General features: G+C 36.0%; 2 protein-coding genes and 1 pseudogene across 5 annotated transcripts; 1 reads left to right on the plus strand and 2 right to left on the minus strand.

Moving 5' to 3' along the window:
• Positions 1–5,137, minus strand: LOC129889541 (uncharacterized). 4 transcript variants are annotated; one of them, XM_055964891.1, is made up of 5 exons: positions 4,241–4,823; positions 3,954–4,003; positions 3,408–3,683; positions 2,288–2,467; positions 1–846 (listed from the first exon to the last, which is right to left on the minus strand). In XM_055964891.1, exons 3-5 carry the CDS (start codon positions 3,648–3,650, stop codon positions 229–231), a joined length of 1,041 nt encoding a protein of 346 aa, XP_055820866.1. In that variant the 5' UTR covers positions 3,651–3,683; positions 3,954–4,003; positions 4,241–4,823; the 3' UTR covers positions 1–228. The 4 variants fall into 4 exon arrangements, with proteins under 4 accessions (XP_055820866.1, XP_055820865.1, XP_055820868.1 ...); XM_055964890.1 differs by lacking the exons at positions 3,954–4,003; positions 4,241–4,823 and adding an exon at positions 4,946–5,137; XM_055964893.1 differs by lacking the exon at positions 3,954–4,003 and having other exon boundaries at positions 4,185–4,823.
• Positions 5,138–5,962: 825 nt separating this feature from the next.
• LOC129889543 (uncharacterized) lies at positions 5,963–17,864 on the plus strand. Its single transcript, XM_055964894.1, has 12 exons — positions 5,963–6,163; positions 6,249–6,345; positions 7,640–7,715; positions 8,403–8,499; positions 10,165–10,267; positions 13,527–13,660; positions 14,452–14,629; positions 14,998–15,152; positions 15,296–15,505; positions 16,745–17,092; positions 17,166–17,292; positions 17,568–17,864. Exons 1-12 carry the CDS (start codon positions 6,038–6,040, stop codon positions 17,717–17,719), a joined length of 1,803 nt encoding a protein of 600 aa, XP_055820869.1. The 5' UTR covers positions 5,963–6,037; the 3' UTR covers positions 17,720–17,864.
• LOC129890720 (salviol synthase-like) lies at positions 17,840–18,341 on the minus strand (annotated as a pseudogene).
• Positions 18,342–19,533: the final 1,192 nt, after the last annotated feature.

Genomic DNA, 19,533 nt, shown 5'->3' on the forward strand with positions numbered 1-19,533 from the left:
TTGTAATAAAAGACGGATATTATACATTTACTTATTATCCATAACATCAATAATACAACTATTTAAGCAAGACCAAGTTCTTCTAGATGCCAACGCATTCCAGAAGAATTTTACAACACAGACCAAAATAAGAACAAACATTTCAATAAACTTTTACTTTACAAGCATCAAGAGGACCAAAAACCGCGTGTAGTATTACCGACTGCAAAAAGCAAAAGAGACTTAGATTTAGAAACCTAGCAGCTCCACAGTCCTGTCCAAGAGAGTCCATAACACAGTTGCAAATACAGGAGTAATCCTTGGAAACGTAGGATACGTTAGTGTTCCGAGCAAAAACCAGTTGAAGCTCAAGAGAGCAACTGCATCAGATGCGGGTCTGTTGTTAATGGTTGAGAAGAACTGGACCACACTCCACAATGACATGCCAGCGACAGCAAATAGAGCGAGGACTAGAGGCATGCATGTGTCTTCAGCTTTCCATACGATTGTTCCAACTAAGAGTGATAATATTGCACTAAAAAGGGTCTGAGAAACAGCTAGATCCCTTCGTTGGTGTAGCACATCACTCGTGTCAAAATTCTCGGACGTGGTCTGAGTACATGGCTGGTTGACATCTCGACAGAATCTGGCTCCAATAAAATCAGGGCTCGTACTTGTGCTTTTGCTTTTATCTTCTTGCATTCCTTCCTGCTCTATGACTACGCTCTCAATGCCACTTGATCTCCAAAATGGAACAGCATCACTATAGCCTTGCATTACTTGGCCATCAAAATGGTCTTTTTGGTCCGAAAGTGCTTTACCATGAACTTCGTTCAATCGTTTATTTTCCCCTTTCAGATTCTGAAGCTATCACACCAAATACAAAGTTCAGGCTTTCCTGTCTCAAAAATTGCAGTATCACGTGCAGAGGGAAAATTGGAACTTAAGGACCATTATAACAAATGTCAAAGCTAGCTACCACTTTTCTGTCACCAATTTACCTCAATATCTCTCTTTATAAGATCCGATTTTTTTGACGTAGCAAGAAATACAGATCTGAACGGAAAAAAGTTATCCAGCTGAAAACTAAGAAACCATATCCTAACTCATCCACATAACAAATGGGATGGATATCCCAGCAGTAACTCTAAGCTAAGTCGCATCGACTCAACAATTTACAGAAAGAAGTTACTTTCTACTACATAAAAAAGTTTATAGAGTCTACAAGCTGCACATCACGACTTCAATTATATTCATTAGGTAAAAATCAGCAAACAACATTAGATGATCAATTAAAGATTCAGTAAAGGCTTTTCATTTCCTTATTAATTGCCTCACTAGTCACTATAAGCCCAAATCAACTTCTATGAGTCTAGAGAAGTTTCTTCAAGTATTCCCCATTTATAATATTTTTGCTCTTGCCTTAGGAGTTGAGTAATGGAAGACTTTCTTCTTCTTCTTGATTTTTTTTTTAAAAACTTTTTTTCCGAATAACCTTTGTGGGAGTATCGACATAACTTCTAGCAGGCACCTTATCTTCAATTCATCAGAGTATATAATTACAATGTGATTTTATGGACCTTTTGCTGAAGCTTCTACTGCTTTATTACTGGTTTATACAGTCTATTCATAGAATGTTATCCTTCCTTTCACCTTTTTTCTTTAGATTAACTAACCACCTAGCACCATTTGGAGAATCCTGAACGGTCACCATAATCACACTGCTCATATTCTCATTCTTGATTCCTATATATCTAAATATCCATCAACCATCCAATGCCCTAAAACACGTAGACCCAGATATAGCAGCTCTCTCGCATAAAGGAGAGCAGGAAAGTCATCTGTGCAGAAAAAAACCTTTTTTACTATGGCATCTTGTCCCTAAACAATTGATCATATAAACCCTTTGTCTATTAATCTGCTCCTCTCCTTACTAAGGTAAATCAAATATGTGACACTTTGACGACACAATACTAGAGAATTTTGATATTACAGTCCCAAAATCCAGGAAATCACGCAAATGATCAACTTTCCGACCCATCGTCACAGGGTTACTCGTTCTTCAAGTCACAGAGTTCTAAATGTGTGTATTCCTTCGACACTTAGATTTATATTCTCCTTACTATGCTGTGCTTCTTTGTTGCATGGTAGAAGTTATGGAAGAAAAATGGTGCAACCAGACTGAGACAAAAGCGGATACAATGGAGCAAACGGGTGGTAGCATGGAAACTTATATAAATCTACAGTGACATGTACCAGTATATAAACATTAGATTTTATCAGCAAGTAGAGAAGAAAATATTTTTACCTGGCCCTCCAATTGCTCAATTTTGACGATGGCATCGTCATGTTCATCCTCGAGTTCTGCTAACATGGCCTGCATTATCTTTTTATCCTTGATAGCTACTAGTATTTTCTTCTCAAGTTCCTTCCTTTCCCAAACAAGATTCTCAAACTCGATCTGCATTTCCTGCAGATGCATCTCCAGCTGCACATGTATTGTTCTCAAGTCAGTTGCTTTAAGTCAGTTAAATAATAACTCCTCAAAATGAAGCTATACCAATTTAAGTCATAACTAAATAGACATATGTTACACTAAACGAAACATACAATATATATATGAAAATATAAGAAAGCCATTCTACCCAGTCCTTGCACCCAAGATATCCTAATAAACTACAATTTATTTACTGGCAAGGTTTGAATAGAGAAACCTGCCAATTTGAATGCAAGAGATCTTTAAAGAGGAATGGATTAGTAATCCTGACTACTAACACGGTCGAAGATTTCAAAGTTAATGTGGCACTAAAATTTTGTTTTATGAGAATAGATCAGGAGATACCATAATGATACTGAAGTTACTAAACACTTTTTACTGAAGAAAGTATTCCACGAAACTGAACAGCATTAGGAAATAGAGCTACCTGTGACGTCTACCAAGATTATATTCAAGCTATATAGGTGAAAGTTGGAAAAAGGAGAAGTAAAACCCTCGTATAATAGAAAAGGTTCTGCAACCATGGTAATAAAGTTTGTTTTTCTACCAATAGAAATTAATGAAAGTTAGCAACTGGGCCTTAAAATGTTTTCAACAATTTAATGTTCAAGTACCAAATTTCAGAACCCTATTTCCAGACTTATAAAAGAATCCTTGAAATATTGTGAAAACGATGAGATCTGACGCAAAAAAGCCTCTGATCTCCACTTGAAGCCCCTACAACAGAAGAAATATTTATGGTCTCTCAGCCCCTATGTAAAAAAGATTGAGAAGGGAAACAAGGGTAACGGCATTTTTATATGTACATATCTGCACAACGTCCATCACGTGTACTAACAAGAGTTGGACCAGAAAATGAGAAAGAATAAATTCATGAAGCACTAGAATATTAGGAGGACTCACACAATAAGCTTTTCAAAATGAAACTTACCACCCTTTCCCTCTGTAGAGCAGTTAAACTTCGTATAGGTAGGGATAGAATAGCAATAGACCAAATTATCAGTCTCCAGAGTAACCTGGCATGAAAACCCATAGCAGCTCTCACCAGCTCTGTCCAGGTTTGGATAACAATGCATATTGTTCTCACACCAAAGAAGCAAGTGAATTTGACCAGTGACAAAGGCTTGATCAGCAAGATAATAACAGTGTTGACCAATTGAAGTAACTCTGCCATCTATACTTCCAAAAAGGGTCAAATGTATGCCATCTGCATAAAACGTTCAAGTCCTCAAAATCCCGGTATTGAAGTCAATTCACAGAGTGAACAAATTATATTCTTCAAAAAGAGTACCAGATAAAAACGACAAATTTAGAAGATAGAAATATGTACAACCAGTTTAAAGCTACATACTGGACCACAACATAGAAATGCGTACAAAAATTATTAGGAAAACTCAAATGCTGGAAGCACTATGAAAATCAACAAATCTCATCTTAAAAAAGGCATTTATCCTTAGAATGCAAGAGGAATTCAAACCGTTCCAAGCTCACGGCTGCCCAATCGGTTCAGCTATCTTTGAAAAAGTCCTGTGTAGTAAAACCAATGAAACCAAAGTTCATTTCTTCTTAGTAGTATTTTATATATGTGGATTCAATTTTGATACGATGGCGTGCTGATTTAATAACATGTGCTGCGAGATGAATAGTAACAATATACTGATTAGCAACATCACGGTAAATATGATGAATCTAAATCTAATAGTACTACCTATGCATCAAACGGAAGTCCACAGGTTGATCCAAAATCAGCTGGGAGAACTATACCTTATCAAAGAGCCTAGATCAATATCTCTTTCCAAAAACTCCCATGGGGCCAAGGGGAAGAAGGGATTTTGAACTATGAACCCTGAGTGAAAATCCTGCCTCCGTCATTGCGTGGAGACCGACTTCTTTTTTTCAAAATCATAAATTTCAGCCTTAAATAATGAAAAAAAATGATAGTATCACTCTTATACAGGGCCGGCAAATTGCTATAAATAACTAATTATCCTATTAAAGATTCAGAACCACGTTCTGCACAAATCTATAAAATTGTTACCTCAACATAAACAGAGACTGAATACAGATAATTTATCAAAAGCCAAAAATTGATAAATACTCAGCACCAACCCAGATACACATATACACAAGCATCAATATCTAAATGCAACAAAGAAAGAAACAGATAATTCGCACTTCCAAAATAACACAAATATATACATATACATTTAGCTAACATGTCCAAACATTATCTTCAAACATCTGTTTGCCCATAGATTTTTATTAAAAAAATTAAGTTTTTAAGAGAAATTTCACTTTTACTCGCAAAAGTTTAATTTTTTTAAAAACAAAATACATCTCCAAACACAACTTCAAGATTTCAAGAATCACAAACTTCAAAACCAATCAAAAGCTTAGTTTACTGAAAGAGAGCTTTTTTCTTTTTTCTTTTTTTGTAAACAGAAAAAAAAAAGAGAAGAGAATTTTTACTGTGAGTGATGGAGAATTGGAAGGTTGGAAGATGCGGAAGATGGAAGACGGAGAGTCTGAGGAAACATCTTTTTCAGAGTGGGGTCGCTAACAAAAGTAGGGATTTTGACACGTCTATTCCTTAGAGAGTGACACGTTATTATATGTTGAAAGAAAGGATTTGAATGGATAAAGAAGAGTGGCGCCTTTCTTTACAAATTGACTTCACTCAAAATCCTGCAACACTACTGCTCACAATTCAGATGTGACTACACGATTATATATTTATATGACTTCTTTTAAAAATATATTATCTTATTATTCTAATTAAAATTAGTGATTTTCTCATAAATTTGAATCAAGATCGGTGAAAAAATTATGTTTAGAGGATTTATTAATTGGAGTATTCGACTTCCTCCCGGGTAAGATGAAGACCATCCAGATAATGAAATTGGAGTAGAATCAACGGGAATGTTTTATGGTCAAACGAGTCGAAGACACTGACAAAAAAGAAAAATGTTTTTCAAAATAAGTTTGAGAAATATAAAAGTAAAACTATATAATAAGATAATTTTTTAAAAAATACAAGTTTTATTGATCAAGATATTTAAAGTTTTGGATAAATTATATATCAATATTCACTTTCATATTTGTCTCATGTAATATATTATTGAATTTGACACTTTATATACTCTATTTTAGTCCTATTCAAAACACACTTGAAGTGTCATTTTTTTATGAGTTTTCTATCCGAATTATCACTATTGTTTATTAAAATACGTCTTGAAATTAATGAATCAATAGTCATGTGGATAAAATTTTACGAGGAAATCAAATTATCATGCACGATTTAACGATTGTATCCAAATACTTAGCCTAGTTAAATTCACGTTGTATTTTGATAAATAATTAATAATAATTCTGATAAAAAATACAAATATCTGATGATTTAAAATGAAATTTATAATTATAAAATAAAGAAAGATTAATTTCGCAAATGGGCAAATACAAAGGCAACATGTAACCATAGTTAAAGTGGGCTGCTGCCTCTTCTATTCTCCATCCAAATTAAAACCCATACATAAATTTAAAAAGAAAAAAGCAACAAAAACAATGCTATCGGCCTCTTCCGCAGCCATCACGCCGGCCACCACCATTGCCGCCAAAGCTTTCCAAACCCGAATTCCGCAGCTCCACACCATCCAAATAAGAACTGATAATTGTTTCGGCTCACAACAGGTAGTGAAAATATGAGAAAAATAAAACAAAATAGTCCTAATAGTTCTTTTATGTGATAGTAATTTTTGTGGTCTGCGTGTTCCAGTTGTCGACGACGTCGTATAGGGTGATTGTTCATCCAGTGAAGGCCATGGCTGAAACTGCAGCTACTCCTCAGTCTGCTCCCAAGTTGTCAACTTCAGGTCCTTTTTTTATCTACTGTTTTTTATTCGTTTTGGAGCAAATTCTAATTAACCCTTTTAACTTTTTGAATGCAATAAAGATTTGCTTGAAAATTTTGAAATTATGTTTGTATAGTCATTACTAATCTCACTTGAAGAGTTGTTTGGTACGCGGGATAAGGTGGGACATGCTAGGATTTAAGTTTGAGATTGAAATTATACTCTGTTTTGTTGAAGGCATAAATTTAGCTTAGGCTCATTTGGTTGGGAACAAGTTATCCTGGAATTAATTATTTCGGGATTAGTCATCCCAAGATTGTTACTCCACCCTTAATGTAGGCTAAAAATACACTACAATTCTAGGATAACTAATTCTGGATAAGTTATTCCGTAATTTTATTCCAACCAAACATGGGATAAATTCATCCTAATATTAATCTCAAGATTAGTTATCCCTCATCCCCTCATACCAAATGAGTTGTTATAGTTATAAAATTATAACCTATAAATTTAACCCCAACTTTAATTTTGGACATCCACCTTATCCCATCCAACTTGGTATTATTTCACTCCACTTTCCATGTGGGATAAATTAGTCCCAGGATTATAATCTCATAGTCCCGTGATAACTTTGTCCGCAAACCAAACAATAGTATTTATACTGAGAATCCAAATGCTATATAAGTAATATGTGATAAAGAGATTAAATTTTCACATAAAACCAAACAACCTCTAAGAGTCATCCTTTTTTTTTGATGAAGTAAGAGTCTTCATTGATGGCATCAAGAAGATGCAAAAGAGCACAAGAAATTACAAAGAATGTATCAATTACAATACAATATGACCTCTAAGAGTCAACTTTTGACCTTTTAAATATTCTGACTGTTATCTTATTCTGAAGTTCCATTTTTTCTTTTGAGAGGTCAATGTCAAAGAGTCTATGCACACCAAAAAGAAAGAAGAAGAACGTAAATGTGGCAAAAAGTTATGGAATGGAGGGAGTAGCTGCAAGGTCATACTTGCTTATTATTTTGAGGTTCCGTAGTACATATTAATCCATTTTCATGTGTTTGTGTTCACTTAGGTTAAAAATAGGAAACTTGATGGGTATGAAAGGAAAGTTATGCTATATTTCATTCATCTGGTGAGAATGCATAGGAAGAGGGGGGAAAGTAAAAGAGGACAGATTGGGTACTTCTCTAATTGCTCGGAATTGACTGAAAAAGTGAAAATATCATATCGATTTAGAATTTAGAATGTATTCAATCACTTTACTTTCATGTGAACTTACTATTCATGTATATGGTTACGTTAGGGAGGAAGCAAGCATTGATATCACTTTCAGATAAGACGGACTTGGCTAAGCTTGGCAATGGGCTGCAGGAGTTGGGGTAAAGATTACGGAAACATTTTTTCATATTGTGCAAAAATAATTGAACGGTTGTTGCAGCGTGTACAAGTGAAATTGCTTGGCCTAGATCTGTTAGTGTGTTACCGAAGTGAATATCTAATTATATGTACATGACTGCCGAACTTCACTTGCTGCTACTTTTCTAAAGAAAAAAAGACTGTTGAGCATCACATGAAAGGGCATAATTCTAATTTGCGTTGATACTCGTACTCCGACTGATTTTTCTGGCTTAATTGAAAAAAAGCTTTAAATTGTGGCTGTTAGATTTCCATTCGAAATTGATCTGTCAACCAAATTAAGGATCCTGTCTTTTTGTTGGACTGCCTTCAGGTGGGGACAAGATTCCTGAAAGGATGAAGCATCTATATCTTGGAAATTTGAAACATAAACTATGACAATTTTATATATATATATAAAGCATATGGGAAAGTGACCCTTACTCCCTTTGCCAATGTCACAGGGTTATGTTATCATCTAGGCTTAATCTTATTGGTGCTGGTGTCCCCTATGTCTTGCTTTGTGCACCTTTTGATGAAACTGTACCCATTATCTTGCAAATTGAATTGTCTTGTTGCTACCTATATTTACTGGCCAAAATCACACAATTTATTTACATCCCACTGGATAATTATCAATTTTCAAAGACCTCTTATTTCCTATTTTGCAGGTACACAATTGTTTCAACGGGAGGCACTGCATCAGCTTTGGAAGGTGCTGGTGTGTCTGTCACCAAAGTGGAAGAGCTGACGCGTTTCCCTGAAATGGTAGGAACTCCTGTCCAATGTTTGAAAGGTATAACTGGGAGTTGCCCTGGGGTGAGGCAATCTCTAAACACGACAAGGCAACCATGAGGGTTTTTCCCATCTGTCCAAGCTTTCATGCAAGCTTTCATGGATAGAGCTACCAGGTATCTGTGCTGGTGGGAGGTAGCAGGTACCCCGTGGAATTAGTCGAGGTGTGCACAAGCTGCTCTGGACACCACGGTTATAAAAAATAATTTTGTTCTCAATAAAATAAAAATTTATGGAATACCTACCTCGAAATGCCAACTCTTATCTACACTTCTTAACACTGTTCTTGACCCTCTTTAATTTCATTTGTCTTCGCAATGATGGTTGACTTTTTTTTTAGCTGCATAACTTTGTTTTTCATATAATTTTACCATTTTTGTCCTTTGCAATTTCATTTTTTTTGTTCATTTTTATATTAGGGGTGGGCATACATACCAAAGAACCAAAAAATCGGACCGAACCGAATTAATTAGGTTCTTTGGTTTCAGTATTCATTTTACCCTAACTTCAGTATTCTGTTTGGTTCTTGGTTAGATGGTCCTGGTTCTTCAGTTAACTTAAATTTTGAGAATGGTTTAATAGTTCTGCAGAGTACGCTTTTTTTTTTCTTTTCAAAATTGGTAATGTTGTATTCTTCAGCATTAAGGATATGCTTACAACCTTCAAAAGAGAAACAGGGAGAAAGAGGAGGGAAACTACTTACAATGATCCTAACAAATCTACTAGTTCTAATTCATCTATGTCTACTTTTTACACCAAAAATAGAAAGATACAGTACAATTCCATTTAACTGTGTGAGTGGAATTGGACCTATCTTGAAAGCTCTATTTCTCTCTTTCCATACAGACCATTCTTTCTTTAGCCGTTTCTCTAAGGTTAAAAGCTTTTGCCTTTCATTCATTTGTTGTTACCATATGCCAATGAGGATTTAATTTAATTCTAAAACGGTATCAAAATTTAAGTATTATGTCTTGTTTCTACAATAAGTAGTCTAAAAAGGAAATACATTAGAAATTATGTCTCTGTTTCAAAGCTTTAGCTCAGACTATATCATGTTTCTGTTTTGGTGAAATTCACTAAGCTAATTATCATGTGTTGAGCCATTTCTTCATCTGACCACCAAGTTCATAAGCTAAGATTGAGACAGGTATGTGCCTCATAAAACACAAAATAACATTTTACAAGCAGAAAAAAATAGGCTAATAATTAGGCCTACACCAAAGAACCGAATTAGAAAAAATAGAAACAGATTAGCAAAAAATCGAATCAAATTGAATTAATTCGGTTTGATTTTTGGTATGCACTAATGAATAACCGAAAACTTAAGTTTGAAAGAATTGAACCGAAGAACCAAATGTTCACCCCTACTTTGTATGGTTCATAGCTAAGTTGCTTGGATTCTCCAAAAATACTATTGCACCCGTGTCGGATCCTCCAGAAATGAACTACTTTGAAGGATCCAACACGCACTCGATGACATCTTTGAAGAGTCCGAGCAACATAGGTTCATAGTATATTATATCCAAACTTTTCTCTTAATGCTTGGTCCAATAAGCAAGTTGATTTTATAACTTGAGAGCAGTGACTCATGACATTTAACTTCGAAAACATAACTGAGAACTTTACTCCTTGTCACAGCTTGATGGCCGTGTCAAAACTTTGCATCCTGGCATTCATGGAGGTATTCTTGCTAGAAGGGATCAGGAGCATCATATGGAAGCTCTTGAAAAGCATGAAATTGGTGAGCTAATTGATTTATTTAATTTTTTTGGATAAAGTTAACATTTTATAGACAGCAATGCGCCAAAGGTGTATTTCAATAGTAATTACATCAGGAGTATACAGTAAGCAAAACAAAAAGATCTATCATCTATACCCCTCCTAAACTATCTAAAAAGTGAGTAATAACCTCCACCTCTTTGGTAAGGACATGGTTATACACCAAAAATAAAGGGTTATAAGGCAGTTCAACTTCAAACTCTGAAAAGGGATGCTCTTGTTTCAAAGCATTTCTGGTTCCTCTCCTTCCAAATTGTCCACCAAATGCAAGCAGGGACAATCTTCCATCTCTCCTTGTGACCTGACATATTCCCTTTTCTATTCCAGCATGCTAGGAAATCTGAGGTGTGTCTTGGCATGGACCAGCTGATACCCCGCAAATTCAAAAAGATCTGCCACAAATTTGCTGTCACTCTGCAATGGAGGAAAAGATGGTTTGTTGTCTCTGTTTCTATTTCACAAAAAAAGCACCTGGAGCATAGTTGCCTTCCCTTTTTCATTAGATTGTCCTGAGTTAGTACTGCTTCCCAGGCTATCAACCAGGTGAAGCAAGCTACCTTGTGAGGTACATTAATTTTCCACATCATCTTTCAAGGCCATGATAGAAGCATTTCAGCTGGCCTTTCAAGATGTCTATAAGCTGATTTTACTGTAAACTTCCCATTGTTGGCCGTCACCCATTGTAAACTGTCCTCATTTGTGTCAAGGTTGTTTGCCTACTCCAAAGACTTGAAAAATTCTGATAATTTGTCTATCTCCCAGTCATTCATCATTCTTCTAAAGGATAGATTCTATCCTTGGTTGTCTCTGACTTCTGCTACTGTTGCTTCCTTCTGTAGGTTCATATTATTGATCACAGTATGCAACTGTTTCAGGGAGTGTTGTCCAACCGACACATCATTCTAGAAGGATGTCTTCCATCAATTTCCTATATAAATTTGTGAATTTCCCCATATTTTAGGCCACAAATTCCTAATCCTTCTCCATAATCCTACCCCATATGGGCTTCTGACTTCCTTAGTAATCCATAAGTCCCCCATTGCATATCTGGAGATTATAACATCTTTCCACAGTCCTTGTTCTTCAGAAACAAACCTCCATAGCCACTTCAAGAGAAGACTCTGGTTTTAAAGTTTGAGATTCTTTATGTCCATTCCCTCTTCTTTTTTGTTGTTCAACACCACTTCCCATTTCACCCGATGATATTTCTTTTCCCCCTCTCCATTTTCTTGCCATAAAAAGTTTCTTCTGATGGAGTCTAACTTCTTTAAGACACTCCCTCGCATAGGGAATAAAGACATCATGCAGGTTGGCATAGCATCAAGTGCACTATTAATTAGTGTCAATCTTCCACCAGGGATAGGTATTGGCTTCTCCAATTTACCAGCTTTTTTTGACACTTCTCCACCACTGCATTCCGTATGTTCTTTGATTTACTCTTTGCTCCCAGAGGCATCCCTAGGTAGGTGGTAGGCATTTCTCCCACTTTACCTCCTAGGATGCCAGCCAATCTGTTGATTTCTGGGACTTCATTCACTGGGTAGACAAAACTTTTGCCCCAGTTTATATGTAGTCCAGAAACAGCTTCAAACAGTATAAATATGATCCTCAGATGCTTTAGTTGTTCTTCCTCTGCACCACAGAACACTAGGGTGTCATCAGCATATTGCAAATGAGAGATAGAAAAGCCCCTGGTGTCACTATCATTCATTCAGAACCCACTGATCATGTTATTTGATTGTGCTGTTTTCAGCATGTCATGTAGTCCTCCCATAGCTAGGATAAAAAGGAAGGGGGAGAGGGAATCCCCTTGCCTTAATCCTCTTTCAGAGGGAAAGAATCCAGAGGGAGTACCATTTATTAAAACTGAGAATTTGACTGTTCTCACACAGTACTTCAACCAATTTATCCACCTATTTCCAAAACCCATCCTCTCCAATGTGTTCCACATAAAGTCCCAGTTGAGATGATCATAGGCCTTTTCTTATGTCCAGCTTACAAAGAATCCCAAGAACTTTAGTTATTTTCCTCACATCCACACATTCATTGGCTACAAGTATGGCATCTATGATTTGCCTACCCTTGATGAAAGCCAATTGATATGTATCCACCAGATTTGACATCACTTTCTTGAGTCTTTCTGTTAGGACCTTGGATATGATCTTGTAGGCACTACTAAATTGGCTGATGGGCTTGAAATCCTTCAATTCTGATGCACCCATCTTTTTTGGGATCAAGGCTATAAATATAGCATTAAAGCTTTTTTCGAAGTAGCCTTGACTATGGAAATCCTGGATAGCTGCTATCACTTCTACCTTCACCACCTCCCAGCACTGTATGAAAAAAGCCATGGTAAAACCATCTGGGCCAGGAGCCTTGTCTCCTGCACAATCAAAAACACATTCTTTGATTTCTTTTTCTCCAAATTGACTGAAGAAGAAGAAGGTTGTCTTCTTCATTGAGCATAGCTTGTTCTCTGGGACTGAATTGAGGTCTCCAGTGTTCATTCTCTCTGTAAAGGTTTTGGTAGAAACTTATGATTTTCTCCCTAATTGCTGTTGAGTCTGTAACATTAGATCCATTAATTAGAAGACTATCAATGTTGTTGTATCTCTTGTGACTGTTTGTTGTTCTGTGAGAAAACTTTGTGTTTTTATCTCCCTCTTTCAACCATACAGCCTTGGATCTTTGCCTCCATGCTACTTCCTCCCTTTTTGTCACTTCCCCAAACTCTACTGTCAGAATAGCTAATTGATTTTTATTAAGGTAGAATACATAGTTTACACTGACCTTCAGACCCAAATCTCTGTGTCACACCCGTCGAACACGTGCAACCCTTTACACACCCAACCTTTTCAAAGTGTATCTAAGAAAACACCTCTTTGTCCGCCTGGCTTAGTAGGGATGTCTCACTAAGCATCCAAAAATGCAACTTATATTTTCCTAATATTCTGCTGAAAATTCACATCTTTAGCTTTTAGATGCAATTAGTCCAAAAATGGGGGGAAAAAACCAGATATGGACTTCAGGAATCAAGTTTTTTACTTAATTAAAAAAAGGAATCAAGGTTTCTGTTGCAAGTAAAAAGTATTTTGCATTATGGGAACACTTATTGCTTGGTTACCAAAAAAGCCTGGGGTTTGGCATACATCTAGTCTTCTTATAGGAGCATAATGCAATGTTAGGAAACAAATGAAAGTCACGATGTTTTCCATGTGCAGGTGCATTTGATGTTGTAGTGGTCAACTTGTATCCCTTTTATGCCAAGGTTTCTTCTTCAAGTGGAATTTCATTTGAGGATGGAATTGAAAACATTGATATTGGCGGACCTGCCATGATTAGAGCTGCTGCAAAGGTTGCTTAGCTTATTACTTTTCCCTGACCTGCAACTTGTATAAGCCAAGTTACTTTTATCTTAATGCATTCTCCCCTTCTCTTACATCTGTGACATATCTCTAGGTATAAATAGTAGAAGACATATTATTCCAACATTTGTACCTCTGCATCTAAAGCTTTGACACATATTTCACTTATGAACCAACATTTTTTCATCTTCAAATCCACTCTGGTACAGTTTTAGGTTTTCTTAGGTATATGCTTTTGCTTCTTGGTCTTAATTGGATAAATGCTGTGGAGCAATCATGACTCATGAGTTAAAAAAATGTTTTTTCTTTCTGCTCGGAGTTTGTGGCAATCTGGGTTGTATATGGATGCTTTATATGTCTGAAAGGTTGTGGGATACTGTAGATACATCTGAAATTTGAAAATTTCTTCTTAGCTTCATAATGCCATCTATGCTATGTAGGAAGCTCTTATCCATTATAAAGTATTTGAATTGAACCAGGAGCTAACTTGTGTTCCTACTATGCTAAAATTCTATGAATTACTTTTCTGGATAATATGTTGTATGATACAATTTATGTGGTATACATCAATAACAAAACTGTATCTGGTAAAATCATGGTTACTGGCTTACACCATTTGTAATGGTTGCTGAATCTTTTGGGTAGGCTTTCTATCTTTTGGTATACTTCTTTCTGCGAGAATTCTCCCACATTTATAAAGCTACCTTCTCTAGAAGTTGCTGCTGAATCATTTTGTTGTGTACAGCTTTGTGTCTAACTGTGGATAATGCTTATTTAACAGAATCATAGGGATGTTTTGGTCGCAGTTGATTCTGAAGATTACCCAGATCTTTTGGAGTTTCTTCGTGGAGATAATGATGACCAACAATTTCGAAGGAAGTTGGCCTGGAAAGCTTTTCAACATGTTGCTTCTTATGATTCTGCAGTTTCAGAGTGGCTGTGGAAACAGACTGTTGGAGGTATTCCCTTTAAAATTAATACAGCCCAATGAAAACAAATCCTTCTTCCTACCATTCTCTCTCTCCATGACTAGAAATAAAGAGGTTCAATAAAGAACTTGAAAACATTGAAACAATCATCCTCAGCTTCTGCATTTGAAATTAATATAAATGTCGATGGTTTTCTATGGAAAAATAAGGTTTCAAATTTATTTTAATTTTGATGAATAGTAGCCTTCAAAGCCTCATTGTGCTTGGAGATGGAATATTCTGTTGAATCTGATGCTTTTATTTGATAATGGTTGAATCTGATGTTCAAAGTGAGAGAGAGAGTGCAGTCCTTTTCATCTGCTATTATGCTGATTGATGATTTTGGTCTCTGTTGGTAGATAAGTTCCCTCCCAGCTTGACAGTGCCACTCTCTCTAAAAGACCCACTTCGATATGGTGAAAATCCTCATCAGAAGGCTGCAATTTATGTTGACAAGTCTCTATCTGAGGTTAACGCTGGTGGAATTGCAACTGTTATTCAACACCATGGCAAGGTTAGAATTCTAATGTTCATAACTTGGCATATTCTCAAATTCTGTTTAGTGTCCATTTGTACACTGGATAGTTAACATCACATGAATGGAATTCTTCTAGTTGAAGTTTCAGGGCTAATGATTATGCCTTCTTCTTGATGTAGGAGATGTCATATAACAACTATCTGGACGCCGATGCAGCTTGGAATTGTGTCTGTGATTTTAATAAACCAACATGTGTTGTTGTGAAGCATACAAATCCTTGTGGAGTTGCATCACGGAATGATATTATTGAAGCATATAGGCTAGCTGTGAAAGCAGATCCAGTTAGTGCATTTGGTGGTATAGTAGCCTTCAATGTCGAAGTTGATGAGGTAAAGTTACTCAATGGACCTTTTCAGATGTATATTTTGATCTTTTTGTTGATTATGATCTTACAATTGCGCTTTTTTTTGTTTCTTTCTAGAAACCTAAATGGGTAATGATGCATTGTGTTGTCAGACAACACCTTTTTGATAGTGTTAGGGGCATTAGTTCCCTCCCTCTCATATCAAGCAGTCAAGTGCATTTATCTTTTCTATGTCCTAGCAACCTTCCTTTGTTATATGGTTTTATTAGAAAGCCGACCCCATCTTGTTTAGGACTGTGGCCTAGTTGCTGTTGTTGGTTTTGTTTTGAAAAGAACTGTCAACATTTGCTTCATAGCTTGTTATTACAATATACCAATTCAAGAATAAAAGTAATCTTGTAGTTCAAACTAGTGCATAAGACGTGTGTGGAAGTATTTTTGTAAGGAAAAAAAAGAATAACAAACAGGACGGAAGTTGAAAACATTTCACACAATTTTACAAAGAAGAGAACAGGTGGAGCCTCCAAGCATTGTGATATAGTCGTGGTGCGAAAAGCCTGTTAGTTCCCTCCCTCTCATATCAAGCAGTCAAGTGCATTTATCTTTTCTATGTCCTAGCAACCTTCCTTTGTTATATGGTTTTATTAGAAAGCCGACCCCATCTTGTTTAGGACTGTGGCCTAGTTGCTGTTGTTGGTTTTGTTTTGAAAAAGAACCGTCAACATTTGCTTCATATCTTGTTAGTAAAATATACCTATTCAAGAATAAATGTAATCTGATAGTTTAACTAGTGCATAAGAGGTGTGTGGAAGCACTCTTGTAAGGTGCAAAAAAGAATAACAAACAGGACGGAAGTTGAAAACATTTCACACAATTTTACAAAGAAGAGAACAGGTGGAGCCTCCAAGCATTGTGATATACGTCGTGGTGCGAAAAGCCTGTTACTGTCATCCTCCCCCCTTGTTATTTGTCAACAAGGGTGATGTTTCATGCTGTTAAGACTTAAGATGAATAATTGAGTGTTATTTGGTTAGGAGAATTGCAACCCAAGAATAAGTCTATCCGTTGCTTCCCCTTTTCAAATGTCAAACAGTGTCAATGCCCAGTATTTGTATTTGGTACTACTTTTTATAGGAGTTGCGTTGAAAAAAGTTTATCTGCTATACCGCACCTTCAAGTGTTGAGGAAATGCAAAATCAAACATAAGTTTAGGTGTCACATCAAGGTTGATAACTCTTAATTAATCTGTTTTGGTTCTTTGCAGGCTCTTGCAAAGGATATTCGAGAATTTAGAAGCCCTACAGATAGTGAGACTAGGATGTTTTATGAAATAGTAGTGGCACCAAAGTATACAGAGAAGGGTCTTGAGGTTCTCCGTGGGAAGTCCAAGACTTTGAGAATCCTTGAGGCAAGTAAAAACAACAAGGGAAAGCTTTCTCTCAGACAAATTGGCGGTGGTTGGTTAGCCCAGGACTCAGATGATCTGACCCCTGAAGATATCCAATTCGATGTCATGTCTGACAAAACTCCACAAGAAAATGAGCTTAACGATGCACAGTTTGCTTGGTTATGTGTCAAGCACGTCAAGAGCAATGCCATAGTAATTGCAAAGGTACTTTCTGCATGATATGTTTGATGAATGATATTTCTTTCATTGTTTTCTAAATATAATTTTTATATTGCAGAACAATTGTATGTTAGGAATGGGGAGTGGACAGCCAAATCGTCTAGAGAGTTTGAGGATAGCTATGAGGAAAGCTGGAGATGAAGTAAAAGGAGCTGCTTTGGCAAGTGATGCTTTTTTCCCATTTGGTACGTACCTTTATTTGGGTTATACATGTATCAGTAGAGCAAATCTAACATTAAAAGAAAGTTAGACAATAGGTTTCGACAAACTCTGACTAGTCGAATGTGCAAATTTTAAGGAAATATACCATAATGAATGGCTAATGAAATTATTCTAAGAAAATGTTATCATCTTCTATTGTGCCTTGGACAAATGTTTCTGATCGTTTTTTTATTTTTTTATTTTTGGTTTCTGATAAAGTTCTCTCTCTTTTAACTTTTTTTTTTCTGAATTAAATCAGCATGGAATGATGCTGTTGAAGAGGCATGTCAAAGCGGAGTGAGTGTTATTGCAGAACCAGGAGGAAGCATAAGGGACAAGGATGCAGTGGATTGCTGTAACAAGTATGGAGTCTCGCTTGTTTTCACCAACGTGAGACACTTCAGGCATTAGATGTTTGGTAGGGAATCATTAGAGTCGTAATCTATTATCTTTACCAAGTGTTTTTGATAGCTAACATTCATCTCTGATAGTTTTGAGGAATCATCTCTGTTTTAGGAGTATGAGAGTGTATTATAGCAAAATTATTGTTGTATCCCATTCTTCATGTTTCATCCCATTGGGTAGCTTCTAATCAAAATGGTATAGAAGAAGAGCTAATGAATGCTCTACATCTGCTAGAACGAATGACATGCCAGGACACATCCTTCTTCCAGCACCAAATGGTATGTACTCAAAATTATTCCCATTGAAATCAATTGAACTATCAAGAAATCTTTCTGCTTTAAAGCACTCTGCATCCTCCCAATATCTTGAGTCTGTTCCAATTTTCCAAGCATTTACCAACACTTGAGTTTTTTCTGGCATCTCATATCCATCAATCTTACATTTTTCTCTACTTTCCCTTGGGAGTAACAAAGGGGCAGGTGGATGCAACGTGAGTCTCTTTTATGACTGCTAAGTATTTCAATTGATCAAAGTTTGATTCATCCACATAACCTTTTTCACCAAAAACTCTCCTGACTTTTTCTTGTGCTTTCTCTAAGATACTCGGGTTCTTGAGCATTTCTGCCATTGTCCTGTTACATGTGTACATCATACAATGAATATGTTAGTCGTTGGAACGAGGGAAAGTGTATGACTAGGCTACACGAAATTTAAGAAAGAAAGACTTCTTAGAACCAAAAGAACCCCTTAAAACTTGTGGTTTTAAACATATGTCCAGCGATATAAATGTCTATTTTCTTTTTGGAACATCCTAAAAAGAAAAATGTAGCAGAGGGAGTAAGAATCACAAACCAAGATCACTGCTTTAATGTTGTTTCGAGTTATTTCATAAGTTCCATCATTTTGGTCTCTTAAAAGGACGTCCACCAGGTCCTCATACATACTAGTGTTGTTGTTGTCAACAGCAATATGGTCATCTATAATCTCATCAAGTAGCTTATCTACTTCATGATGAAGCTTCTCAAGTTTTGTCCTGAGACCAGTTATATCTTGAAGCCACTTGATTGAAGGGTAAAAATCAGCTATATTAAAGCCACCCCCAACTTTAAGAAGTTCACATAATATAGATATGAACTTCTCTTGGTTCTTGTACTTTTTACCAACTGCTGCTCTAGAAATGAATCCCAACATAGTTGTATGTAGCATTTGAGTCAAATTAACAGGGGATCCTTCATGGCTAGCCAACAATATCGGAGACAGAGGTGGATCTAGAATGTCAGACGCAAGTTCAAATGAACCCGTTGTCATTTTCAGCATGCATAAACCATAGACATATATGTGAAAATCTATAAATTTGAATTTTTGAACCTAGACCTCAAAAAGACTAATTCCTGTCTCAATTGGAGTGTCTTAGTTTGATTAAACATGGAATTAAGAAAAATAAGTGAAACTTTATTGTGGTCTTAAAGACTTAAACTAAAGATGTGTAATGTACCACAATATGACCTTAAATATGCCATGCATAATTTTGAATCTTATGACCTTAAAATGTTGGAAAGAGATATTATTTTTGAAATAGACTAAAAAAAAAGTAAGACACTTAAATTAAAATAAATAAAATACTAAAAAGCAAGCAGATTTCCAATGGGAAAAATTTCAGTCAGAAATTCACTTGTTTCATGTAATTATATAAGCATAATTTGAAATCTTTAATCAACCTCTGACCTGAGAACTCTTCCTCTCTGAGAGACCGGAAGGACTGAACACGCTTAGTGCTCAGAAGATCTAGTACATATATTTTACGTATTTGTCTCCGGTAT

Source organism: Solanum dulcamara, chromosome 5, assembly GCF_947179165.1.
Source record: "Solanum dulcamara chromosome 5, daSolDulc1.2, whole genome shotgun sequence".
Lineage (NCBI taxonomy): Eukaryota > Viridiplantae > Streptophyta > Magnoliopsida > Solanales > Solanaceae > Solanum > Solanum dulcamara.

What these genes read in the sequence shown, in the direction of transcription:
- LOC129889541 (XM_055964890.1), bottom strand. Translation starts at nt 3,650, where the DNA reads ATGGCAGAGTTACTTCAATTGGTCAACACTGTTATTATCTTGCTGATC. An exon ending in CTCTACAGAGGGAAAGGGTG is followed by an intron (nt 2,468 to 3,407) that starts GTAAGTTTCATT and finishes ATACATGTGCAG; the next exon opens with CTGGAGATGCATCTGCAGGA. An exon ending in TTGAGCAATTGGAGGGCCAG is followed by an intron (nt 847 to 2,287) that starts GTAAAAATATTT and finishes TTGGTGTGATAG; the next exon opens with CTTCAGAATCTGAAAGGGGA.
- LOC129889543 (XM_055964894.1), top strand. Translation starts at nt 6,038, where the DNA reads ATGCTATCGGCCTCTTCCGCAGCCATCACGCCGGCCACCACCATTGCC. An exon ending in TCCCAAGTTGTCAACTTCAG is followed by an intron (nt 6,346 to 7,639) that starts GTCCTTTTTTTA and finishes TGGTTACGTTAG; the next exon opens with GGAGGAAGCAAGCATTGATA. An exon ending in GTGGAAACAGACTGTTGGAG is followed by an intron (nt 14,630 to 14,997) that starts GTATTCCCTTTA and finishes CTCTGTTGGTAG; the next exon opens with ATAAGTTCCCTCCCAGCTTG.